The following is a 27,548-nucleotide window of genomic DNA, read 5'->3' on the forward strand; positions in this document are numbered from 1 at the left end:
TAAAGCTGTCATTTTCAAGTCCATGGAAACCAGCTGGTGGTGTGTGTGTTCTAAACAAAAATGAATTCATTAGGAGCTGGGATCTGGTTAGCCACCTTGAGTTAGAGGAGCCTTTGGCATAGTGACTTGTGGTTGTGTGGAAGTGGAAAGTGGAGCCACTGGGAAATATATTCACAATGGGAAGACTTTAAAGTTGCAGAAATAGCATGAATCAAGGAGAGTATAAAATTATAATTTGTCCATCATCACCAGTAAACATATATGGAAAATCCCCAGAGTGACTGGCTCTGGATTTTACATTTTAGGTTAAACTTGCCTTTGCCTTCTGTTCTTGCTAGTCTATAATTGCCCAAAACATTCTCTGTCAATTTGCCTAATGATTTTTTAAAAATATAGTTTGGTGTGGGGGGGGCGCAGTTAAACATTTTTTTAAAAACTAATTTCAGTGGATTCCTAACAATGTAGAAAAGAGTGTAATAATTAAGAACACAGGCTCTTGAATTGGACAGAGCTGCTTTCAAATACTGTTTTTGGTACATGCCAACTGGAGTAGTGACCTACCTCTAAACCTTAGTTTTCTCATCTCTAAAATGGGGATTATGAAGCTTTCCTCTTATAGGGTTCATGAGGAATCATAATATAATGCAAGTCATGCTTAATACTGGCACCTGGTTGTATGCTCAGTGGGGGTTGGCTATCTATTTGTCATATTATTAGTGTTATTTCAGTTACAGAAAACCTTCTAAATTTGTTTTCTGCTTTTGAAATGTGATCTTTTGAAGTATTATGTTACTTGTGAATGCAAATACGAATTCACCTTTTTTTTTTAATGATCATCTGTGTCTCTGAAAATGCATAGAAAAAAAGAAATTCTGGTATCTCAGATTCTCTCTTTTTTTTTTTTTTTTAAAGATTTTATTTATTTATTTGACAGAGATCACAAGTAGGCAGAGAGGCAGGCAGAGAGAGAGGAAGGGAAGCAGACTCTCTGCTGAGCAGAGAGCCCAATGCCAGGACTCTGGAATCATGACCTGAGCCGAAGGCAGAGGCTTTAACCCACTGAGCCACCCAGGCACCCCTCTCAGATTCTCTTTTAACACACACATCACCTCCCCACACAAACTTTAAGACACTAAAACATCTTAACAGAGTTTTTCTGAAACCATTTAATAGGTGGGTTTACACAGTATCTAGACCCCTTTCAAACTGTTCTGTGGGGAGAGAGAGATATATGGACAATTTTGAATACGGTGATTTCTCTCTTTTCCCTGTAGTATTTTCTCTCAAACAGTACTGTTTCCCATAAAATTCTCATACTTCAGCTATCCTAACTCACATATTCCTACAGCTCTTCTCTACATATGGATTTTCTTCTTCTCTTTTTCCAACTTTGTGGGATTTTTAGTGAGAAAAATATTACTTCTCCTCTTTGGTGACTATTTTCTACCAGTTCTTCTTAAGGTAGAAACAACTGAGAAAAATTCATTGACTCTAGTGATTCAGGGGTCATTCATAGCAATGGCCCAGTAGAGCAGTAGTTCTCAGCCCTGGTTGGTTGGTTGTACAATAGAATATTTTATGGTTTTTAAAACTCCTGGTGACCTGACTGTCCCTCAGATAATTAAATCAGAGCTTTTGGGTGTTGGGACTGAGCCATCAATTCTAAAGCTCTTCAAATAATTTTAGTGTGCAGTCAGTCAGGTGTGAGCCCTACTCTGGAAGAGCATTATGTAAGACACAATTAGATTAGCATCATTGCAGGAATGAGTTGAGAGGGCAAGAAACCAAGACAGGAAATGTAGACTACCATTTTGTTAAGTTTTCATGGTTTAAAGGAAGAAGAGAGGCAGGACTGTACCTCGAGGAATTCTAATTTACAAATGTAGGTAGCAACATACTAGTAATATATGTTAGCATATATGCTCAGAGGCTCAGCCAGTCCCTTAGGGCAGTGATTCAGCAATGTAGGGGTCAGGGATGAACCTGCAGTTTGCAGAACTCCTGGGTAATTTTGATACATCTATCCTTTCCCCACTACCCTCTCTGCTCTCCCCATCCTTCTTTCTCCAACTCCCAGCCCCTTCCTCTGTTTTTTTTTTTTTTGTTTTTTGTTTTTTGTTTTTAATGATCATTTTATTCTTTTCCTTCTTAAATAAAGTGGGAGGGGGCTGGGTATAAAATGTTTGATCTCAGAACTGATGTCTTTTCTGCTGGCCGTCCGGCTCTAGCAGGTCCAAGCAAGTGTTCTAGAGTCACACTCATTAGACCAGAAAGGTCCTGTTTCCTGAATCAGAGACTCTGAACTTAGGAGAATGGAATATGCCAGTTTGCTAAGTCAGTGGAGCCCCCCCCACCCCCGGCCACTGGAACTGGGAAAAGTGTCACCTTCCCTCAATATACGGGAGAGAGAAACAGAAGAAAAAGAAGATGAATGGATATCTGAAGGAAAATCTGGGTACTCTTACAAGGGGGGAAGATGGGAATGGATGCTGGGCAGCCAGTACTGGCCACTATGTATAAAGTCATAGTGATTCAATATAATGAGTTATTTTACATTTATAAATTCTTGATACTTTCAGTGGGGACATTTTGAATGGCATATAGAAAATGGTATAGCGATGGTGTTTCTCTGAGCATCAGGTATTTCAGGGAAAAAATGTTTCTGTATTTTAGAATACAATATGATAAAAATAAAATAATAATTTCCTGTATCAAAACGGTTTTATTTACCTAAACACAATAGCATATGCCAATCTGTAACATGTATTCCTGATTCTTGTGGAAACTCTCATTGCTTCACAACATTATTATTGTGGCAGAATCTAGCCTTCCTTCATTGTATTTCTGGAGATTATCAGGCAAATACATTGCTGCCCTTTTTCTGATTTCTATTTAATAGAAAAATGTGGTTCCTGGATATAGCGTTTAAGATTTTATAAATCTTAAAGATTTATAAGATTCTATACAGATTTTTTTAAGATTCTATAAACTCTTTCTAGAAAATGGAACAAATGCTAATAAGAGCTTGATAAAGGACTGGCAAAACCTTCTACAAAATGAAATTACCAGGTGAAATAAAGGAACGTTGTTAGAGTCTAAAGATTTTTAATCATAGCCATAGGTCTTAGAACTGTTTGTGTTTGGTTGTGATTGACACAGGTTAGGCTGATCTATTTAATGGTGTCAATAATGTTCTTAGGAAATATTTGGTATCCCCAAGCAGTTTCTTAACAGGAGAGTGACCAGAAAACTACTTTCTGGTTTCTGGAAGTTTAAATTGTCCAACTTCAGTCACCTCTCTTCAATTTGGGATTAAATTCTGAGACTAGAAATACTTGAGAAAAAAAACCCTTTAACTTCATCCCAATTATGAGAGAATCATCAAATAAATCCCGATTGAGGGACATTCTACACAATACCCAACCAGTGCTCCTTAAACCCGTCCAGGTCACCAAACACAAGGAAGGCCTGAGAAATAGTCACAGCCAAGAAGATCCTAACGAAACAAGAAGACAAAATAGAATATAGGACCCTGGAATGGAAAAAGGACATTAGTGGAAAATTGAGGAAGTATGAATAACAAGTAGACTTTAGTTAATCATAATGTATCAACATTGGTTCGTTAATTGTGGCAAATGTACCAGTACTAATGTGAGGTGTTCATAATAGTGGAAACTGAGCATGGGTATATGAGAACTCTACACTGTCTTTGCCATTTTTCCATAAATGTAAAACTATTTTTAAAGTTACTTATTAAATTTTGGGAACACATTTTGCAGAAAAGACTTTCTACCATGAGGGAACAGCAGCAGAGCCTCAAGCTACAGCTCGACTAAGGCCAGAATTCCTGTGTTCTTGGGGTCCTCTGTGTAGTCAGTAAGGCTGGGGTGTCCCTCAGATTTGGCATTTGGACTTCTATTGGGTCTATGACCTTCTTTCTGGCTGTCTGTCTGTCTGTTTCACTGTCATGTAGTATAGGTTAAGAAACAAGGAAACCAGTATCTCCTGTATGCCGGGCACATACTGGACTTCACTAAAATTAAACACATCCAGTTTTTAGAAGCCTGTGGACTAGACCTACCATTCCACAATTGAGAAAAACTGAGATTTAGAAGACTAATTTGTCCAGTCAGATGCTTCCTGACAGACGACACGAGAGCCTGGTTATTACTTCGTTTCTAGGCCTTTCTACCTCCTTACATATATGCCTTCTTTTTTATGGAGAGAGCACATCGGCAATGTATTATTTTTTAGCCAATACCTTTAAAAAAAACCTCTTAAATAAGTTTTTGAAAGGTTTTAGGCACTCAGGAAATTGCAAAAACAGTACTCACAGCCCTGTGTACCTTTTACTGAGCTTCCCTCCATGGTGACATCTATGACTCTAGTATGATATAGAAACCAGGAGATGGACATTGGTATGATGCTGTTCACTAGACTACAGAACTTCTCACCACTTATTTGGCCCATTTTCACGTGTGCACATGCGCAATCATATGCAGTTTCATCCCACATATACACTTCAATGTATACATATATCTTATATATCATGTACACACATATCTCGATATACAATCAAGATACAGAATTGTTTATCGTAATACCTTTTTCTATTTGCACCCTCCACCATCTCTATTTAGCTGGCAACCACTAATCTTTTCTCTGTTTCTATAGTTTTGTCATTTCAACATTTATATGTATGGGATTTTTTGAAATCAGACATTTTTCACTTAGCATAATGCCTTTGAATTCCATCGAGGTTGTTGTGTCTATGAATAGCTTCTTGTTCTTTATGATTGGGTAGTTTTTCATGGTATGTGTGAATATACATACCACAGTTTTTCAACCATTCCCCCATTGAGTTGTTTTCAGTTTTGGCTATTAGGAAAAAGTTGTGGATTTGTGTGTTTGTGTTTTTGTGTGGCTCTGTTTTCATTTCTGTGGGATAAATGCCGAAGAGTATCATTGCTGGGTTGGATGGTATCAGTGCATGGTTAGTTTTATAAGAAATTGCCAAGCCGTTTTCCAGAGCGGCTCGTCCATTTTACATTCCCACCCCTGGTGTGTGGGTGATCACTTTCTCACCAGCGTTTGGTGTTGTCATTGTCTTTATTTTTGCTGCAGTAAGTGTGTAATGAGAGCTCACTGTGGTCTTAATTTTCATTTTCCCAATAGCTAATGTGTTGACAGTTTTTCCAAGTACTTAATTTGGCATCTATCTCCTCTTTAATGAAATGTCTGTTCCTGTGTTTTGCCCACTTTCTCATTGGATCATTTCTTTGTTTCCTGATGAGTTTTGAGAGTTGTGTACAGATCCTCTGATAGAAGACCTCTGCTAGATAAGTGGTTTGCAGATATTTGCTTTCACTCTGTCCTATGCCTGCTTTTATTAAATCTAACATTTTACCCTGTCCTAGAGGTTCTGATCTTCCCTTGAGGAGATGCTCCTGTGTTTTAACCCCAGGAAACTATTCTTATGCGTTTCATCATCAAAGAAGATTTTGCCCAACTTCTGGGTTTTTGTTACAAATGAAAGAGTGTTTTCCCCATCCTCTCTGTACTTAATGTTCCAGTGATTCTGACCCTCCTCTTTGATGATGTCTTTCCCACCCATTTTGTTAATAGTGATAAGATTGTTTTCACCAAAATGGCCCACCACTCCCGTACTTTTGATCCGCTCACTATGGAGTTAGCCCCCTTAGTGTTGATTTTTAAACCAAAGCATTTTGTGACTTCTTAAGGCCCTTGGGGTTTCTTTCGTTTTCTTCCTTGTTTTGTTTGTTTAGTTTGCTTTGGCTCTGTGGCTGTCTATATTTTATGATCTTTTTTTTTTTTCTTTTTTGCCATTTGATTGTCAAAATCGTCACCTGCCAACCTTGAGTCTAAGCTTTGTGAAGAATTCAGGGCTGAAGTTCGTTTTGTTCAAAATCTTTTGGCTTCCGTTTTCAGTATTCAAGGGCAAATGACTCTCAGTCCCTTGCCTTTCTCCCTGTCGGGAAGATGTAAAGATAAGTGAAAACTGGAATTTTCCAAGTAAACCTCAACTGAGTGAGTAGCTGCTGTGTGCCAGACATTGTATGCTAGGATGCCTTCTATTCAAGGGATTCAGGAAGGGCATTTACTCTTTCAGTGACTGGAGTTTGAGTTCCCTTATTATCATGTTGATCAATGTTCCCTGGCAGGCAGTGAGAATGATTAAGAAAAGCTAGAGCCACACTGTCTTGGCACTTACTAGTTGATAACAGAATCGGGACAAGGACCCAAGTCTTCTACTTCACAGTACAGTATTAGTCTGAAAACCAAAGAAGTTGAGATATTTTGTCATTCTTTTTCACAAAGAGAACATTTTTTCACAAAACAAAAAGCAAATGGGAATTAAACTTTCTAAGAGATTCCAAATAATTCCAAATTATAGGATTTTCAGTTAATCAGAATTTTTATAGGTCAGAATTAAGATACATGCTAAGCAAAAACAAATATACCCTTCTCAGTTTTGTATAATTGGGTGCATGGTATGCATTCTAATTATATTTTGCTTTCTTTTTTATATTACCTCACAACCACCCCAGGTTGCTGGGTAGCAACATTAACACGGGACTAGCTCAGAATTTGCTGTATTGTAATCCGCTTTGGTGACAGAAAATCCAGAAAGGAAATGAATGCTCTACCCCTACGTAGAGCACTTCAAAATCTGTTTCTCTCTGCAGTAGATTCTAAATCCTTTCCAAAGGAACATTAAATAATATTTATAAAAATATGATCTTCATGCATGTTGTTAGGCCATTTTTTGAGCTTTTCTGTATAATACATAACCGTAAGAAACCACTGAGAGAGATGCAGAGATAAGAAAAAGGGAGAGGAAGTCAGTAGTGTGAATAAGTGGGAAATTGATATTATCGCTAAGGAGCTAATATGGTAGTAAATCTATTGAATTACTAGAAGAGAAAAGGTATTTGAATATTAGCCAAAAGGGATTCCGGTTAGCCACAAAGTCTAATAAAATACTTCCAGTTCTAAAATGCCCTGTTTTTATTTTCCTCAGAAGTGGGCATTTTAGTGTTGATCCCTTGAAAGTATTCTAATGAATGAAGTGATAATTTCCCCCAAGTTACTCCCCCAAAATGATCTGTTTACATTGTGTACTTTGACTTACTACCCTCATCCCTGTATTGTTCTGGGTCTCATTATCAGCAACCCCAGCCTTCATCTCTGATGATATTTCTGATTTCTTACAAGTGAATGCTGAGTTTACCTGGAGAATTCTATAAATCTCTGTAGCTACTCTTGTATGTACTTGGTAAAATATAGATATGTGAAATATCAAAACCGTATTTTACCATCTTCCTGCCAGGGCTGGTCTGTTGGCCACCTGGCCATCTGGTTGCCTATCCACCTCCCTCACCCTGTTGTTCCTCCTTCTGTGTGCACCCTCCCCCTCCTCTAGTGCTTCAGTCCCACCAGCTTTTTCTCTCCCTGTCTGGATCCCACCAGGCTCTTCTCTGCCTCTGGGGGCCTTGGTACTTGTTGTGTGACCTGGAAGGCATGCTTCTACCTGGTTCTTGGCAGGGCTGGTTACTGATGGTTTTCAAATGCCACCTCCTCAAAAAAAACCCCTTCCTGAGCCCCCTGGGTATCTTGGAGCTCTAGCTCCCTGTTATTACCGAGTGCAGACCCCTGCATACTTCCTTTCTAGCATGTCCTCATACCTATTCCCCCACTAGAATTTAAAATTCTGAAGGTAGGAACATAATACACTCTGAAATATTTGCCGAATGATTGAACACATGGATTTTAAAAACAACACAAGGTCCTGGAGGCCTCCTGGAAAAGGGCCTTGGAGCTGACTTTGGAAAGTGGACTAAGTGAAGATAGCAAGGGATAGAAAAACCCGAGAGCTGGAGAAGAAAGAGAGGTTCGTGTAAAGGCAGTCTTGTAAAATGGTAAGCTTTGGAGTGGAGGTGGGCCTGTGCATGTCTGTACTGGGCTGGGAGGGAAATGGGGATAAATAAAGAATAAGCTTTGGGGCGCCAGGAAAAGCTTTTAACTAGGGGAGGGCATGATCACAATAAATAGTGTGGCATCTGGTAGATGAGTAGGACAGTGTTCAGTAATTGCTAAGGAGTGAAAATGTCCACGCCCCAGCTCCTGTCTTGTTGATTTTTTTTGCCTCATCAGTGACTAAGCTCATTAATGCCCCAGAGTGAGCAGTGTAAGTAGAAACTAGAACCGTTTGGTTAGCAGAGATCTACTGAGGCCCTCCCCTGCGTCAGGCACCCTATCTCTCCAAGCAGCAGAGCTGTGTGACGCAGTGTGCATGAGAGTTGGCGGTGCTGGTTTTTGCACACCTAAAGTGAGGCATGCTGGCAACCACGTATCTCCTTAAATAGGGGGGAGGTGTTATTTCATTGAATCAGTGTAATCAAGTTATTTATGACCCTGCACAGTAATAATTACATATCGGAGAACAACCGCAGATAAGAACTACAACCATTCTAATGTGTGCTGCTTTTAAGAAACTCCAAGGGCTGGGTGGAAGCATATGTTCTTCTCATGTCAGTTTTGCTTCCGATCTGTCATTTGCTCCCTGGAGACCGATTTTCTTCTTCTGCCTGGACCTCTGCACATAACCCGTTCCAGCTGTAACAGCCTTCGATTATGTCACCAGTTTTACCTTGTTTTGAAACTAAACTGGGGCACCATGGCTGATTTCCCTGTTTTTGTATTTTTGACAAAGCTGAATCCCAGTGAAACCGTTTGGGCAGCAAACATAGTTTGTTTTGCACAAAAAGTGGTATATTTCAGTCTTGAAGCTAGTTCCCTGTCATTGCAGCCACAGAAAAGGAAACCTTTTTTTTTTTTTTGAAAGAATATCAGTGTTCAGTGCTGTTGCTTATTGATAGGGAGAGGGTAGTTGCCATAGTGATCTAACAGCCTCTGGAGGGAATGCGGTCATGGCCTTAAGCATCCGGCAACCCACCCAGTTTGGAGAGCCCCTCTGAAAAGAATTTCCTTCCTTGGAAATTATTTGAATTACTGAAATAAAAATCGTTCAATTTCTGCAACTCCGATATGCCCACAGGTTTGTGTTGCGCACTCACCAACTGTCATGAAAAGAAAAGCATTTCTAATATATACCGTATCTGTGATTTTCTCGGGGAATGAGGCTAATAACTCTATTGATGTCAATTGCTCCACAAACACATTCTCAAACGCACAAGACCGCTTTGACTTTTTTTCACACAAGGAATAGAGCTCGAAAACCAATTCAACAAGATGCTGATTGAACATTATTTATCACGGTTTGGGGTTTTCAGAGTTTCAGTGAGTATTCGTAGGTGGAAGGATCTCTCATGACATACAGGAATCTGTTCAAGCTGTGCTGGGCGAAAACACTCTTATATAATACTCATCTAATGGTCACATAAACCCTCAATCGGTAGTTCTGAACCCGACATTGCTCGCGGGGCAGATTGATGTGTGAACACTGTATTTATGGGACCGAGACCGCGCATTTGCTCTGCAGCTGTGTTTAATGGTTATCAGTTTGGCACACAGCGTGCTTGTTTTGGAGGGAGAAGAGACACTGCAGATCCCTTTTGGCAATTCTGAAGTAACCGAAGTACCTACTGCTGGAGTGAATCACACAAACTTAATTAGATTTGCTCCATAATTAGCACTGGAGGAAACCTGAGGAAAATCCTTGTGGGTCGACGATTTGTTATGTCAGACATACAAGCGTGCTTGTTCGGGGGACTGGGAATTGAGAACGATGAAATGTTAATGCATCATACCCCAGATATATTGTGAACATATATAATTTTTTAATTGAGCTTTTCAATGTGATCTTTTCTCGGGGATGTTTGAGGTTCTTGTCCCAGACCACCGGGACCTCTCTGTTTCCGTGCCTGGGGACGGACCGGTCTGCACACAGCCAGGCCCACTTGGTGGCATTTACGTGTGTGCAGCCAGCTTTACACCTATAATGAGAGCCCACAGCTATTTAATAAACACCCCGGTGCCAGCCGTGGAGCCTGTGCCAATAACCACTAATTGAAGCCAGTGACTACAGTCTGAGACAGGGAGACCCCATACCGCCCTTACATTTACATTTTAATTTCAGATTAATTTAATTGTGGTGTCTTATCTATTGTCTGTCGTTTTAATTCCAAAAAAAAAATCTTAATTTTAGTCTCAAAAGACATTTCTTTAAATAACCCAGGAATTTTCTTCTGTAGTTTTAGAGCTCTACAAAGTGAGTTAACCGTGGAGAATAGCTATAAAATATTTACTATAAGGAGAGGATTAAATTTCACATTCCAATTTAAGTTAAGGCTAGGATAAAACTTGTAACCCATGTTTATTTGACCTGTTTTCCTACTCTGTCAAAAAGCTGTCATGTTCTTATCAAATTACTTAGCTACTTAAGTTAAATCTAGATTTTCCTATAGATAAGGAAATGAAAGGAAGTAAGTTTCATTTCCTGGTGAAGCACTGAATTGCTTTTCTTGAATCTTAGGGTAGAAGCAACTTGAAGCTTACAGCGCACTATTGGTTGAACATCCATTTTTTTTCTCAGAATTCAACATCAGCTTCAGAACTCAAAGGGGCAATTTGTGCCCCGCACTCAAGCAAGCCCATCGTAGAAAAAAGTTCCACTCGTGTCCTTCCTTCCCCTCATTTTTTCATCTTCTCCCCAACAAATATTTAAAAGAAGCCAAACCTCTCAATTTGTGCTGAACCTACTGTAACTCTAGAGACCCATCTCTTCCCTAGTGACCCCTGACCCCCAAAGACACTAAACTGCTAAGCCTTTTATTAAAAAGTATGTATGGGTTGGACTTGCATCAACAAGTAGGCAATTCCACCAGTTTCTATTTCACAGGTGTAATGGTAGCACTAAGTAAAAATTTTGCCTTCTCTCCAACCCATACTCTCCTGTGCACTTTTAAATCGAAAGCCCTGTAGCGTGCACCCAAGAGTAAGCAGGGGAGCTGGTTCATGTCCCAGCAGAACCGTGTGCACCTGTGTGATCTTGGCCACCTCCCCTAACCTCTGCCAGCCTCTGTTCACTTGTCACCACCTCACAGAGTTGCTGAAAGTATTGAGACTATATAAACAATTGTACTTATTTATTAGGAAGTAAGAACATCTCTTTGGGTACTATGTAGTTAATGTCTGGCTGTTTGTTCTCTGTGTGTATCTATCCCTCTTCCTGAAGTGAGAGGCATATGGACAAATACATTGCTTTTCCGGTAGGCCTCCGTGCTGTGTCTCAGAATATTCATGAGGATTTGTTGATTAAACACAGAGTTATTTGTTTGTGTCCATATGTGCTTAGGCACATCGTGGTCTGTGGTATGTGACCAGTGGGGAAGCTCCTGTGATCTCTGGGTGGGGGGTGGGTGGGGTGGAGAATCCCTGCTGTGTGTTTTAGCCTGATTCCTAATTGAGGGACCTGATTGAATTTTTGTAGCGCTCATCCTCAAACAGGTAGATTAAAAAATAGTAAATGAATGCTTTGGTCTATCTCAATAAACTGTGTGAACATCACCCTTTTAAAGAAACTACATAAATTTAGTTCATCTACAAACAGTACCTTCAGCATTTTTAATATTTTTTTCACTTAACTATAAAAGTATCCAGAACCAGGTCCCAGTTATTGTTAAACCACATTACACTAGTGTATCTATAGTTTTATCAGGCTAATTAGAAGTCTGTCCACAGTGAGCATGCAATACAGACTTTGTGAGAAGTAGATTCATCTTAATTCATCTTCAGCACACATATTTATCCAATTATGGGCATTAAAAAGGCACGTGTATTTTTCCTCTAATTCTGAACTCTCTCTTGATTCTGGAAATTCTGAAAATGTGTCTATGCAGATACATAGACATTTAATCTGAAAAGCTTCTTTGTAGGAAATGTTAACCAACTTTAAAGGCAGAAACATAGATACGTAAGTGCTAGCAAAGAGGAAAATAGATTTTGGGTTCCGCATTGTATTTTAATTGGATGCAGACAATAATTACAAGTGCTAGATTTGTTGAATGAAAAGGTTGAACTCCTTGTATTAGTAAAAGTCGTCTGCATGTAAATAATGAGAACACTAACAAGCCTTTTCTTATTTAGGTCAGAGATTCCTGCCAAAAACTTGTTTGCTTTGTAAATTAGTTCAATTATTAAATTTTGGGAGTGCTGCTACTGTTGGGATCCAATCAACAAATTTTTGACTACATCTCCCTGATAATTGATGCTAGCCTTAGGACATTATTTTCTGTTGTGCTTTCCTTAGTAAAACTGTAGTGATCTAGTGACCAGAATTAAATTGCTGAAAAACAACTTGGTCTGATTTATTAATTCAGCAAAACCAAGCTTAAAGGCCGTGTTGCTATGACACCCAAGATTAACTTAAAAAAAAAAAAGTGCGTTTAATTTCAGTAAAAACATTGACACGTCTCTTCTGGCATTACGTAGATAAAATAAAGTTGATCTTTTTCCTTTCCCTTGCCTTTTTTACATTTAACAATTTAGCATTTAGTTTTTACATTTAGCATTTAAACAAACTAGAAATTTGACATATTTAAAAAGAAGGAAAAAGCAGTAACAAACAACAAACTTTGTATCGTAACAAGAGATCATTTGTACAATAACAGATATTTTAGCCATCAGTTCTTTATCCGGCTTCTCAAACTTTTTAGAAAGATTGTGCCAGATAGGGGGAAATCACTTTATTCTAGTAGTTTCGTTTTGTGACCAGTGTTGAAACTTAAAATCAGGTTGCAGAATTGGGACAGTGACGAATCCTAATAGAGATTTTCCTAGTGCAGGTTCAGTTTCCCAAATTCTGAAAGAATATATTTTCTGTGTCACGAGACAAAAGAATCATCAGGTTGCTTCAGCCAGGATTGATTTCTGCCTTCTGAGCACCATTTGGTGGTATGAGAATGCTATAGGAATAATTTTATGGGGGAAAAAAACAACAGTCAGAAAAACCAAATGCTTTGTGAGATCATCGAAAGTTGCTTAAGAGTTGTATTTGAAGTTTCCTGCTGCCAAACAAAAGCAAGAATCCTACCTGACAGAGAGCAGTTTGTTCCTGAGATGACCCTGGTGCAGCAAGTCGCTTATGTTTATCATTAAGCACCCACATTCTCAGGAAATTCCACTTTCCAACTTTGCTGCTGCCGATGCTTGCTTCTATAGGGAAGAATTCTGAACTATAAAATTTGAGAAGCTCCAGCGTCTGTGGAAATTTGAGAGCATTGCCTTTCTCTCCCCCCGCCACCCCATTGAATATAAATTGTTTTAACAAAAGCATGGTAGCCACGGTATGTGGTAAATGTCAGAATTTGCCTATAGTTATGTCTGAAAAGAACTTTAACTTTAGCTTTTGAACTTTGAAAGCCTCGGGACATCTTTGGAGACCAAGGGCTGCAAATAAAAGCGATGTTTATGGGCAGGAGTTTGGAAGGGAGAAATAACTTTTTTTTAGCTGCTGCTTCTCGCCCGTGCTCTTCAGGTGAAAGGCGCGGCAGCTGTGGGTCACAGCTCCAGACCGTATCTGGGGGAAGGCTGGAAAGCCGAACCAGACCTTGACAGGTTTTACCTGGGAAACCAAAGTGGTTTGGATGGGGTGCGACTTTTGCCTTTGCAGCTGCTAATTTAGTTTTTATGAAAAGCAAAATGAGTTAATACCTATAAAGTAGTTAATATGGTCCCTGGGCCATAACAAACACATGCACTTTCTTAAACAGTGATCTTAGATAACATTATAAGTGATAGAAATGAGTTATCACTTACTTTCACTTGTTTCTGATTTTAAAACAGTGAAAGTTACAAAACCATCATTCTGAGAGGAAAAATCCCTATGATGTAATAAATCGTTAATTTTAATGTTACATTTGATTTTAAAATTTGTTCTACTTCAGTTTCTACAGTTAATCTATGGAGATTCACAGTTAATTTTATATTAACCTGTTTATATTCTAATACAACTATAGAATTTGAGCCACGAATTATTTCTGTGCACATTTTAATATCATACTCCAACTTTGTTTTAGGTAGCTAGATTGTATGCGGGGAAACCCATTTAGTTCAGATATAGTATTTCTAACTTCAGAATATAAGCGTCCATTTTAAAAATGGAATTTGAATTTAAATGAAAATCCTCATTTAGAATTCAGTCCCATTCTTTAGCTAGAGAAATCACAGAAAACAAAAATTGTACCAGATTGCTAGTAATTTGCATTAAAGAGGAAGAAATGGAATTTTTTTTAAAGTGCTCAGATACTGAAGACATTTCAGTGAAGTTAAGTCAGAGAGATCTCAGCTTTTAATTTAGTCAAGATTATGATTTTACCTAGAAGCTTTGCTGAAATAGGTGGGCTTCACTATAATGTTTTAGGTGTTAGAGAAAGCTGGATAAAATGCTATTTTTCATATACTGTTTCAGTTAGTTCCACTGGTTCCACTGTATTTTCAAAGCAAGAGACCTCATATCAACAAGCGTTTATTGAATGCATCTTCTGTGCCTAGGTATTGGAAAAATAAAATAAGCATAGTTTTGATGTTCGAGGGCAGATTAGGGACGGTGCTGTCTGAAGAATTAACTTCATAGGTTTGTGCTGCATAGAAAATCAGTACAGCCTACTGTGTCTTCTAAGCTAAGTTTTAAAAACATGATAACATAGTATTTAAACCATTAGCTTAAATGAAAAATAATATTTTAGATTAGCAAACGTTGTATTTATTTAATTCAGTAATGAAATTAATTTGGAGCTGCTGGCATAGGGCCTTCACAGGTTTCTGTGACTCATTTGCTAAGGAAGTATGATTCAAGACACCAGAATAATTTTTTCTCATCTGCTGAATCTCATGTTTTGGCTATGGGCAAGTTTTCAGGGCAGATTTAAAACAAATTTAAAACAAATATTCTCTGATAGTATTGGGAAGCTGGGAGATGTCTAGCCTTACATAGATAAGACTATTCAACTTATAATCAAAATACAAGTCTCTAAGTTCATTGACTTTATCGCTATCAAGTTTGCATCATTTGGTATGTTGTGTTTTTTTTCCCCATATGTTTAGAATTTAACTCTTGCACTGTTCATTATGACCTCTAGATGACTATTTGCACTTAGAAGTGAAATCTCTGTTGTTTTTATTAATTTAACAATTTAAATTAGGACTAAATGGTATTGGAATTTAGGTTTAAAACTGAACACATCCACAAATCCTGTAAAGTTGCTTCTTAAATTTTTTTCTCCTAGAGAAGAAAGGATAACTCTATGACCTCTACATCTTGTTCGGTGCTCACTACATTTAGAGCTTAATTTACCTGCATCTTATCTCCTCTTGGAAACAAAATATATTCTCATAGTTTAAATGGGTTGTTGGTGGCATAATAATGATTATATGATGTGAAACTTTTTGTTTGCAAAATAATTTAAAAATTAATTTTCCGGGGCACCTGGGTGGCTCAGTGGGTTAAAGCCTCTGCCTTCAGCTCAGGTCACGATCCCAGGGTCCTCGGATCGAGCCCCGCATCGGGCTCTCTGCTCAGCAGGGAGCCTGCTCCCCCCACCCCCGCCTGCCTCTCTGCCTGCTTGTCATCTCTGTCAAATAAATAAATAAAATCTTTAAAAAAAAATAATTTTCCAAGTTATTACTTTGGAATTAAGTTGTGAGCCAATGTTTCTCCTTATTCCAAGGAAGAATGTAAAATTTTTGATTTATCAGGTAATCCCATAGACAATGTATGCCTTTTTCGACTTGTTTCTCATTACAGCATCCTCCGTTTCTGACTTTCCATTGAATGTTTAGAAAAATTAGGTTTGCAGGGAAACTTAAGTAATTTAATCAGCCTATGTCAGCTATGAAAAGTAGGAACATATATAAAAGACCCAAAGTGTTCTTATCTCACTTTAAACTTTTCTTCACAGTCTTCCAACTCAAGGTAATATGTGGTCTAACACAATAGGCTGTCTCCAACTTTCTGTCATTAGAAGAACCGAATAAAAATTTTTCCAGAATTGTCTCTAGAAAGAAATCCGAGCTTGGGATTGCCTTGAATTAAAAAATAAAGACCAAATGATTGCCTTAAAAGTAAATTAAATGATACTGAGTGGTCTTTTATTCTTGGCTGTTTTTCGAAGTGTCTATACTTTGGTTACATTAAATTATATTGGACTCTTCTGGTTGAAACCATCCAGTAGATAACCGACAGCCTAATTTGCTATAGGAGCATTGCTTGGAAATTATGTGCTTCTTGGGGAGGGGAGGTAAATTTTTTTTTTTTTTAACTGTTTCCAGAGCTCTTGACTTCCTCATCTAGCCACACAATTTGTCTATCATTCCAGCCCCAGGAACTGGCAATTTGTGTCCAGGCTCCCTGAACCCCACCAGGGGGCAGCACCGGACCCTCCCTTTTCCAGAGGCCTTAGGGCAGCCTGGCTCCTCATAACCTCAGTGATTCCCACCCTCTCCTCACAGGACACGTACTTATTTGTGGTATTTCCTTACATTTTTAAAGGCTTAGTAAGTCTCCAACAAGGGTAGCCATTCCGAGTTGACCGTTCTGTACACCAGAATCTTTTCTTCGTTGATGGTTTAATCTGTGATTTCACACACCTAGTGTTTATTATAACTTGGGAAATCTCAAGAGGGAAATAAAAACCTAGCAATTATTGAACACTACGATATGTCAAGCTTGAAACTAGGTCCTCTTCAGACACTCTGTACGATCTAGAGGGGCAAGTAGGCTTCTAGTAACAATAGTGTTACAAGACAATAGGATAATATAACAGCAGAATTTTTAATGTCCCTAATTTGATGTTAAGTGACAGAGGCTCAGAGAAGTTAAATCATAGGAAAACAAAGATTCCCTTTAAATAGAATTCCAGATTCCATGCTGTATCGATTATATCATACAGCTTTGCCATAAAAACAATGAAAAGATTTGTGGAGAGTGACTGAAGGCACAGTGAGGAATGCCTGAAACTGATTTCAGTGCTGTAATTCCTGTGATGGGAGAATTTATGCTTGATGTACTTAAAACTCTAATGGGGGAGATGTGGTTAAGTGCTGGGAGGTCTTGAATGAAAGTTCCTAATCTGTACACATTTACATACACACAGTATATACTCGGTATTATGTTCACCAAAACACAGGATTAAATGCAATACACTTAATTTTTGGAAACCTGATAATTTTAGTTTTCTTAAAACAACAGCGGGTCCTTTTGTAATTAATTTTGATTTACTCTCTCTTACCTGCTAAAAAATATACAGGCTCTCTCCTCTGCAATCTGAACAAGACACTTAAAACTTTGTTTTGTTGCAGAATATAGGCAAATAAAGAATTTATGTTGCTTGCATTTATGGTTTTTATGATTTGGAATCATCATTTCAGACTCTCAGCTTCGTTTTCTGGTTATAATGCACATAGCAACCTAGATGACTAATATATAAACAATTTGAGTGATGCTTATTTAAATCATTTAGGACAGCTCAGGAGGTTGCTGAGACCTGGGACCATCTGTTTATTGCTCTATGTGTTTCTTCGAGGCTTAGTGTGTGCTCACACCTTCACATGTCTTAGCCTCTACCTTCCTGATATATACCCAGAAGAGGCATCTTAGACTCAATTTAACTCCTTATTTCTATTGAGGTTCTGTTTTAAAACCTTAATCCCCACCTGCCTTCTGTTTTACCATTTTACCTATTTTATTTTAGTTTTTTTCCTGTTACTACTATCCTCAACAGTCACTTTGCAGATGAATGACTGGGAACACGGGTTGGTAGTCAGGTTGGAATCTTAATTGGCTGTGTACGTAGCTGTTTGACCTGGGCCAGGCTCTTTCACCTTGACTTCCTCATCTGTGAAATGGAATATAATATCCACCTCATATATTTGTGAGAATGATTAAATGAGATAAAATATAATTCATTACATATAATTCTGTCTGGTTACTATTATTAACATGCTTTAGAAAGAGGAGTCTCACAATGACAAAAAGACATTCAAAAGTAAATTTCGGTTACCATATACTTGAATTTCAGACAATAGTCTTTTGGAAGGAATATCTATTTTTCCTTAAGCTGACTGTTTATGTGAAAGCACACACTACAACAAAATGTATGAAACCCTCATGGGGTCTAGTGTGAGGGTTCCAGCCCTCTTTCACGGGATCTATGGCGAAACTTTGGACTATGAGTAGCTGGAGAAGAGTTTTCTCTTGGCACCTGTCTGGGTTCTCTTCTGAAGTCCCTGGTTACATATTAGACTGTATGCTTTGGAACCTCACCTTCACATCTGTAATGGTTCCCTGTGGACTGAGCTGGTCCATATATACGCTCTCTGAGGAGAGAGACCAGAAAATGGTCTCTTCCACGTTAGCCCCTGTGCCGGCCATGACCTGTAACCCTCACAACCCTGTGGGTGAGGTCGTTATTTCTTCCTAATTTTATGTGGATTACTATTTCTGAATTAAAGATCATCAGAGTCTTTAAAGTATGAGTATGTTTATGCAGTCAGTGGAAAAGAAGAATACAATTAATCTGGATGGTCTTGGAAATTCAGGGTACACGTTTACTGTAGTTCTAGTATTATAATACGGTATAAAATAGAGATACATACTTCCCAGAGGGTTAATCTGGTATATTGATCTACAAATCTGCCATTGAGATTCAAATATTTTTGTAAGTGTGTGTGTGTGTGTGTGTGTGTACAGCTTCTGCATGAAAAAAAACAGGTTGAACAAGGATGCCTGTTTTGATGGTTGCCCAGAGAAACATATAGCCACACACAAATCATTTGTGTATGAAACAGTCCATTAGGAACTCACTCTGTGCAGCTGCTTGACCCAAGCATTTTTTTTTCCGGTCTTTTTAAAACGCGTTTTAACACAAGTTTGTGGAGGGAATAATGCCAGTCTCTCTAATAATATTTCAGTTAGCAAAGCATTAAAATGTCAAACTGTTTCAATTGGTCAGGGCATATCCTTATAAAATTGAATCATAGTCCTCTGTTATGTATCTGTTATCTTCCATGATTTTTTTAATTTAAATAGCCAATTTAGCCAATTAGCCAACATTTAGTACATCTTTAGTTTCTTCCATGACTTTTAAAATATGCTTTATATATTTATATGTAATGATTTAAAATCCTTTCACTCCACTTAATGTGGAATAATTGTTTCCAAATTAAGGAAACACTACATACAAAGTTACGAAACTAATGTAAAATAGTAACCATTATTCACACAAGAAAGTATTCTTTACTCTTTTATGTCAGTGTCATTTAATTACAAATGTAAATTACATTTAATTACAAATAGTTTCATAAAAACTATTACAATACATGTTAAGTATGAACCAGAGCCCTTCTCACCTTTTTGCCACTCCTGGCCTCAGAAGGTGACCACTAGTAATAGTTCAAGTCTGACCTTTCAGACCTTTTTCTATGCTCATGCAAACGCACAGGTGTATCTTGCAAAGAGTGAACACACACACACACACACACACACACACACACACACACAGGAATACTACTCAGCCATAAAAGGAATGTTGCCACTTGCAACAATGTGGATGGAGCTAGCGAGTTTTATGCTAGGTGAAATAGAGAAAAGAAGAAACCATAGGATTTCACACCTATGTAGAAATTAAGAAACCAAACAAGTGAGCAAAGAGACCCCCCCAAAAAAATAAATAAATAAAAAAAAGAGCGAGAGAGCGAGAGAGAGAGAGAGAGAGAGAGAGAGGCAAACTGAGGAACAGATTCTTAACTATAGAGAACACACTGATTGTTACCAGGGCAGGTGGGAAGGGGGTGGGTGAAATAGGTGAAGTTGATTAAGGAGACACTTGCTGTGATGAGCTTGGTGTGATGTACGGGTGTTGATTCACTGTATTGTACACCTGAAATGCATATTACACCATAACTGCAATTGAAATAAAAACTTAAACAAAATAAAGAATGGTATTAAGAAGCCAATTAAAATAAAATAAAATACAGTTAAGTAAAATATATAAGGAAAGGTGGACCTCAAATCCTTTGTAAAGCAAAGTAATGCAGGAAGTAGATGCCTATAAAACTTTAAGTTGTGTGAGGTTTTTTGGTTTTTGGTTTTTGTCTTTAGTATAGCTGACACACAATATTACTGGTGTACGACTTGGGATTTGACAAGTTATATATTGTGCTATTTCTTTGTAGGCGTACCTACTGTCTGTCCCTTTACATCGCTGTTACAATATCATTGACTGGATTCCCTGTGCTTTGCTTTTTCTTCCCATGACTTAACTCATTCTATAACTGGAGTCTTGTATCTCCCTCTCCCTGACACCAATTTCGCCCAACCCCATACTCTCCTCCCCTCTGGCAACTATTAGCAAAAACCTAAGATTTTATTTGCAGTAATAGCTGTGAGGGGTAACGTTAATATCATTTTCATAGGAACAGTTTAGTCACATAGCTGTCTTTAGATTTTTTGGAACTCTCTAAAAATTATTTTCAAGTTTGAATTTGTCACCTAATGTTTTTTTTTTCCTCTGAAGATAATTTCCTGTAGGATTCCTCAAGTGTGGTTGGGATTTTATATTTTTGAACCAGACCTCTAGCCTCATGGAGTTCATTGTCTCTCAGGAGAGACAGATAATTGAGCAACTACAGTGGATCTTACTCAGTTCAGTACTGTGAGAGCTCGGGGCAGAAACCCCTCTGTCAGTGGTGCGGGGTTGGGCAAGTGCCACCAGGGAAGGCTTCCTGGCAGAGGCAAATCCCAACATGGTATCTGAGAGATGTGCACACAGCAGTCAGGCAAAGAGCAATGGGCTTGGGCTGGGAATTGGCCAGGGAACCATCAGCATCTACAAAAGCCTGGCCATGAGAGAATCCAGAACATGGTTAAGTAACTGCTAGAAGTTCAGTCTGACTGTAGGGCAATTAGAAACATTTATTATGATAATAATACATGTCCATTATATATAAAATTTGAAAAGCACAGGAAACAAGAGAAAACATATGCCACCACTAATTTCAAGCTGCAGAATTTCCTGTGAGCATTTTCTTACAATTTTGTCATGCCCTATATTTGAATTTATAGGACAACACATTTGGTATATTCCCAGAGAGGATTAAACCAGAGCTATGCATGGAGACATAAATGCATGTATGTATGAAGACATTTTAAATAAAACTGGGATCATGCCAAACTTGGTATGTCACTTAATTTTTTAACCTTTTTTTTTTAACGTTATGATATACTGATTTATTTTAATGCCCCTGGATAGAATTACATTTCTTTTTTCTCTTTCTAGGATTACATTTCAAGTGGAAATGTTTCATCTCTCTGAATAGAAAGAAATATTCTTGAAGTGAACTATCTGTATTCTTCTCTGTAGGAAGAATGTTTCCTGAACCTAGAAGCTCCTATATCAAGAGTATGTGGGTATGACACACCGTTTCCTCACATCTTCGAGCCATTCTACATCCCAGACAAATGGAAGTGTTATGATGCACTTCGAAAAATGATCAACTATTGACTGTATTGGTAAGTCAGCCTTGCATTTTGACAAAGCTAGTGTATGTCACTCATATGACTGTGCCATTAACCAAGAGCTGCAGTCATCAGCGTGTTGGCAATTTCCAGAACAAAAGTGGATTGAAGAAAAAAAAATGGAAATTTATAGTGGTATATTTACACTTGATAGAAACGCATCAGATATATATTTATCTGATATCCATAAAACAGATGTGTACATATATTAATGTGGAGTAATCAATGAAGACGAAGATACTCTGTGCTGTGGTTTGCTTGCAAATATACCTTACTCCACTCTTCCAACTTTAGCCTCATTTCTGTATATTGTTATTGGCCATTTAAATTATTCATGAATAGGGTTAATTTCTGTTACTGAAAAATGTTCCTTTGAGCAACATTGTTTGGGACTCCAGTGAATTTAAGCTATATGATGATCCATAACATGAAATTTGCCTTTATATTATCTGAAAATAGGTTTGTTGAGCAGAAAACCTATTTATCATGTATAGGGAAGTTTTTACATAAAAGAAAATCCAGCACCACCACCATTTCCAGAATCTTTTTTGACAAATGAATGTTTTTAAATTGTGGATAATGACATTTAGTTGTTATGATTTTCTATCTTATCTGCCTCTTCAGCAGTGATTTTCTAGCAAAAATGAATATCATTAAAAACTGTTTAGTTTTCAGGTTTTAATATAGAAAGGAGTTGCTATCACTGACACACTGCCTTATTTTATCTTGGCATTTTGAAACGTATAGCTGGAATTAAATTTTACATTTAATATTCTAGTATTAACGTGTGATATTTACATTTTAATATCTAGATTGTCTAAAAAATAGAAATAATAATACATTTTTAAGAACTGTCATCTTTTTAAAAAAAGGGGAGACCAGGCTCTGTGTAATAACATAAGCCCACACTTCTTAAAGATAGAATTACTGTAATTCTTGAATTCCGTGTCTGAGGAGTAAACCTGGGCCATTGAAAACCAGAGAGATACCTTTTAAATTTGTACAGATAGAGAAAATAGTGCCCTCCCATCTGCCACTATGACACCCCCCCTTTCCATTTTTTGCAGTTCTATTTTGAGAATGTACCAGATATAAGTTCAAGCCATTAGTCAACACATCCTCGGTATTCTTCCAGATACACTGAGGGAGATGCTATGTATCTGGTGTCCTCTTAATGTCTGTGAAAGCAACTGGTTTCTACAGTAAGTCACACTTAGGACTGGTTAGAGGAATACCATCTCTTTTGTCCATCTTCTTCCTTCCATGGACTCTCCCTAATGGAGAGTCAAGGTAATCATTATCACAATGTGTGGCCACAGAGTTTAGGTGCTGGTTTAAATTTGGATATATGATTCTTTTTAAACATAAAAAATATGTAAACCTATTGAAAATATGATAAAAGAAGAATAGTTTTTCTATGCTTCAAGCTAAATATGGCATTAAGGAAAAGAGTTATGCAGTTGAGAAATCTATATTTAATTCATGGTGGTCGGAATGTCTATAATCGTTATTGATTTCTTTTACAGAACAACTGGAAGATTGTGACTAGATATGGAAATATTTTTCTGAAAATCCTTCTTATTTCCTCAGACTTCTCTCTTCTTGAAAATAGAGTTTTTATGAACTGAACCACATTGGATAATGGCTGAAAATTTTTAATTAGTTATTGTATTAACACATATGAATTGATGATTTCCATTAAGAGTATCTCAGATTAACTTTTTAAAATGCTTCACTTGTAGTCTTATAAATTCCATCAAATTACATCTGTAAATACTGGGCATGGGGTAGTATTCAATAAAGCAAAATCAGATTCTGTCTTTTTTTGTGTGTGTCTTTTTTTCATTAGCTAAAAGAATCTTATCAGAATAATAGATTAACTTGTTAATTAAATCTGAAAGTGAAATGCTTAGAAATGCTGATTTTCAGTTATGTTATATTTAGTATAATTCTTTATGGCTAAGATGGTTATATGTTGATGAAACTTCTGGAATATTTTACCTGGTTCTTCCCTCTTACCTCAACAAGATGCACTGATGGGGGCACCTGGGTGACAGGTGGTTAAGCCTCTGCCTTCAGCTCAGGTCATGATCCAAGGGTCCTGGGATTGAGCCCCACATCAGGCTCCCTACTCAGTGGGATCCTGCTTCTCCCTCTACTCCCAGCTCTCCCTTGCAATCACTGTCTCTCTCTCTCTCTCAAATAAATAAATAAAATATTAAAAAAAGAAAAAAAAAAGATGGGCACCTGGGTGGCTCAGTGAGTTAAAGCCTCTGCCTTTCGGCTCAGGTTATGATCCCAGGACCCTGGGATTGAGCCCCGCATCAGGCTCTCTGCTCAGCAGGGAGCCTGCTTCCCCCTCTCTCTCTGCCTGCCTCTCTGCCTACTTGTGGTCTCTCTCTCTGTATGTCAAATAAATAAATAAAATCTTAAAAAAAAAAAAAAAGATGCACTGATGGACATACTCACTTTTTTCCAAAGCATGGTGGGGCAGGATCATCCTTGCTGCCTCTCTTCCTAATTTTGGGAGATGGACAGCATGAACCTGTCTTTTCTTATAAAATTGCCAAGTTTTTCTACAGCTGGTTTTTTTTTTTTTTTTTTTTTTGCCATGATGTTGCAAAGCAAGTATCTTTTTCCATGTCCTTTCTATTACTTGTAGATGAAAAGAGAAACAAGATTAGAAGCATCAAAAGGCCCTGAGAAGACGGCTGGGTGGCTCAGTCGGTTAAGTGTCTGCCTTCTGTCATGATCCTGGGGTCCTGGGATTGAGTCCCGTGTCAGGCTCCCTGCTCAGTGGGGAGTCTGCTTCTCCCACTGCCCCTCCTCACACACTTTTTTCTCTCAAATAAATATAATTTATTTCTCTCTCTCTCTCTCAAATAAATATATAAAATCTTAAAAAAGAAAAAAAGCCCTGGCCAGAGGAAGCCTCTGTGTTGGGGATATTGCCAGGGCCCCCATTTCTTTTTTCTTTTTTTTTTTTTAAATATATTATTATTATTACTTTTTAAGATTTTATTTATTCATTTGACAGAGAGAGAGAGAGATCACAAGTAGGCAGAGAGGCAGGCAGAGAGAGGAGGAAGCAGGCTCACTGCTGAGCAGAGAGCCCGATGCGGGGCTCGATCCCAGGACCCTGAGATCATGACCTGAGCCGAAGGCACAGGCTTAACCCACTGAGCCACCCAGGTGCCCCAGGGCCCCCATTTCTTAATCTGCCTCTTCTGCCCTTCATTTTGAGTTTGAGACTGGCCTGAACAGCCTCAGAAATCTCTTCGCAGGACACCTCATCTCTGGGTTCCTGTCCCTTGCAGGTGGTACTAGCCAGTCTGCCCACCCCTTCTGTAGATTACTTCAGAAGAGTTTGTTCTCACGTTTCAGCAGAAAGATCCACCTCCCTAAAAAATCAGAGAAACAGAGTCATAGACTGTTTTCCTTTCTCTTTAAAGACCAAATGGATATTTTCTTATGATTACAACTGTTTATTTTACTTTAAAACTACAACTTAAAAAAAGCTGTGTTCTGTTTATTTTGATCGGCTATTTGGAGGATACAGAAATCTACAGTAATATTTGTAGATTGCCAGAAGCTTAGAGGTAAAGTAAATGCACTTTATCACAGATTTTTATAACAATGGGCTGGAAAAAAAGAACCAGTGCACTTGTTTGGGTAAAAATAAAGCCTTGTCCTTGATTTAAAAATAGAAACACCTGTATGTTATAGAATTGGGAAAAGATGTAGTTGTCAGCAGCAAGTCTGGATAACATTTAGGGAATCCTGTTGACTTATGATACAGGACATTTGGAGTTTAAAATGCCCAAACACGGTATTACCTTTGGCTTTTTTCACTATCCACAGATGTCATGCGGCATCCTTGCAGGAAACTCTTCACTTACGTGGTCAGTCTAGCAGAGTAGGAAATAGACAGTATTCAACTACCACAGAGCCTTAATGGGTTCTTTTGAACATAATTGTTTTAGCTGAAGTCATTTTTTTAGTTGATATTATTTATACTTTTAGTTACTTATTTTAAGTTAATTCCAGAGATCTTTTTAATACTTTTAATACTTTTTAATACTATTTTTTTCTACTCATCTGTTCTTGTAAGAATTTTCCCTTAGCTCTTTTTTTTTTTTTTTCTGTTCCTCAGTTTTGAAATAGCAAGCGTGAGGACAACTGTGGGGATTGTCTATGCTCTCAGGGCCTGACCTGGAAGGTGTTTCCCCCTTCCAGTTAGCCCTGCAGGCCCCACCAGTAAGCACCCTTTTCCCTTTGAAAATAAATGACTTACAATTAATATTAAACTCAGTCTGTGGCACAGGATGTACATGTACATCTAAATAATTGTCTTAAGTACATTTTCATTACATGAAGCAAATGTTCCATATTGTGTAAATAAGAACATTGAAATGAGGACACACTTAGGGGTGTGAAGTGAATTTGGAGAATTTCCTAGTCCCCAGGACTCCCAGCCTAGCACAGGAAGTCTGCTTCCTGGGACAACATAGATATATAAGTGAAGGTAATCTTATACACTTCAAATTTCCAATTCCTTTCAGAAAGAAACAAACCATGATCTAACATCCTTGTTCTATATAACTGATAGATATCATCCATGTTATGTGAACAGACCTAGATACATGAGAAAAAAGGTGACACAAGATGGAGAAAATGACCTCAATTTAGTCCCTTAGGTTTAAGTCACATAATTAGAAACTCTGAATAAGAATCCTGAGAAGATGTCCCCCAGAGGATCTATGTTTGGTTTAGTGAAATCCTTTTTCCCATCAGCTTGCCTGTGGTGGACAAGTGTGGTTTCCAGGGGCCTGGCATCCCCACCTTCTATAAGAGCACTGATGTTTGAGAACATTTGTTGACAGCTCCCTCCTCACTACCTCGGCTCTGGAGAGGCTGCCATCCCCCGTGCTGTTCAGCACTAGCCACAGAGATGGCTCTGGCCCAGCCTGGTCAGATGCCTCAGAATGGAACGTCAGGTTACTCATGCAGAAACAAAACTTGGCCTCCACCTTGTCAGTGACACTCAGCAATCAAAGACTGGTTCTCAATCTTTTACCTCTTTGAGGTGTACCTGATAGGTATTAATCAGCTAGCACAGTGCTGAATTTAGCAGACACGCTTGGGTGAGGGGTGAGAAGCATGACCCTAAAGCCATCCTGTCAGAATTTCCAGAGAGACGTGAGGTTTGGAGACTCTGACACACCCCCGTAGGCCATCTAGTTTGGAAAGAAGTAGAAAATATTCATACATGGGCAAAGATTTAGAAACCCTGATACCTGATACCTCCCCGAACATCATAATTAAAGATATTTGCCAGGAAAATGAGAAATAAAATAAGTCAAGAATGAGGAAATCATAGCTGGAATGGACTGGAAGTGCAAATGGAAACAAGTTAAATAAAAAGATATATATCTAAAATTATTGTCTTAACTACACTTTTTATGTGAAACAAATATTCCGTATTGTAAAAATAAGAAAGTGGTGGTGATAATAAATATGACTTACATTGACAAAGATTAGAGTAGTAGATTTGCCAAGAGGAATTCAAAAGTGCCAAATTCTTCATTTTCAGTAAAGAGGAGCATAACTTTATTATCCCACTGTTAATCTTGAAAGTTTAATATTGTTTTTTAAATGCTTCAAAAATAAAATTAATCACTATGTATGTATCTTTCATATCATTATATAAACCAGCTATACTATACTTATTAATTCATTCCACAAACATTTAGTGAATACTTATGGGCCAGGCACTGGATTAGATCCTAATATGCAAAGTTAACTAAGAAACATTCCCTCCCTGCAAAGAAAATGGGGAAAAAAAATGTTTAAAGAGCAATAGAAAAGAAAAGTAGGAAGAAGCAAGACCAAACAAAACAATTATGACAATAAATACAATGGGATAAATTCCTTAGTCTAAAAGAAAGAACATAGAGAGGGTTGAGAAACAGAATCCTAGTTCTTTACTAGG

General features: G+C 37.9%; 1 protein-coding gene across 1 annotated transcript in view; it reads left to right on the forward strand.

Annotated features, from left to right (window-relative positions):
• Positions 1-23,373, forward strand: part of LOC116862674 (2-oxoisovalerate dehydrogenase subunit beta, mitochondrial) — a gene marked incomplete at its 5' end in the record, with an annotated part of 142,591 nt that extends 119,218 nt beyond the window's left edge. Inside the window, 2 exons of the mRNA XM_032850034.1 lie at positions 21,402-21,550; positions 23,083-23,373. Coding sequence (XP_032705925.1) covers positions 21,402-21,542 — 141 coding nt within the window. The remainder of the gene's footprint in view (positions 1-21,401; positions 21,551-23,082) is intronic.
• Positions 23,374-27,548: the final 4,175 nt, after the last annotated feature.

This window comes from Lontra canadensis, unplaced genomic scaffold, assembly GCF_010015895.1.
Source record: "Lontra canadensis isolate GAN:19392208 unplaced genomic scaffold, GSC_riverotter_1.0 scaffold296, whole genome shotgun sequence".
In the NCBI taxonomy this organism is placed as follows: domain Eukaryota; kingdom Metazoa; phylum Chordata; class Mammalia; order Carnivora; family Mustelidae; genus Lontra; species Lontra canadensis.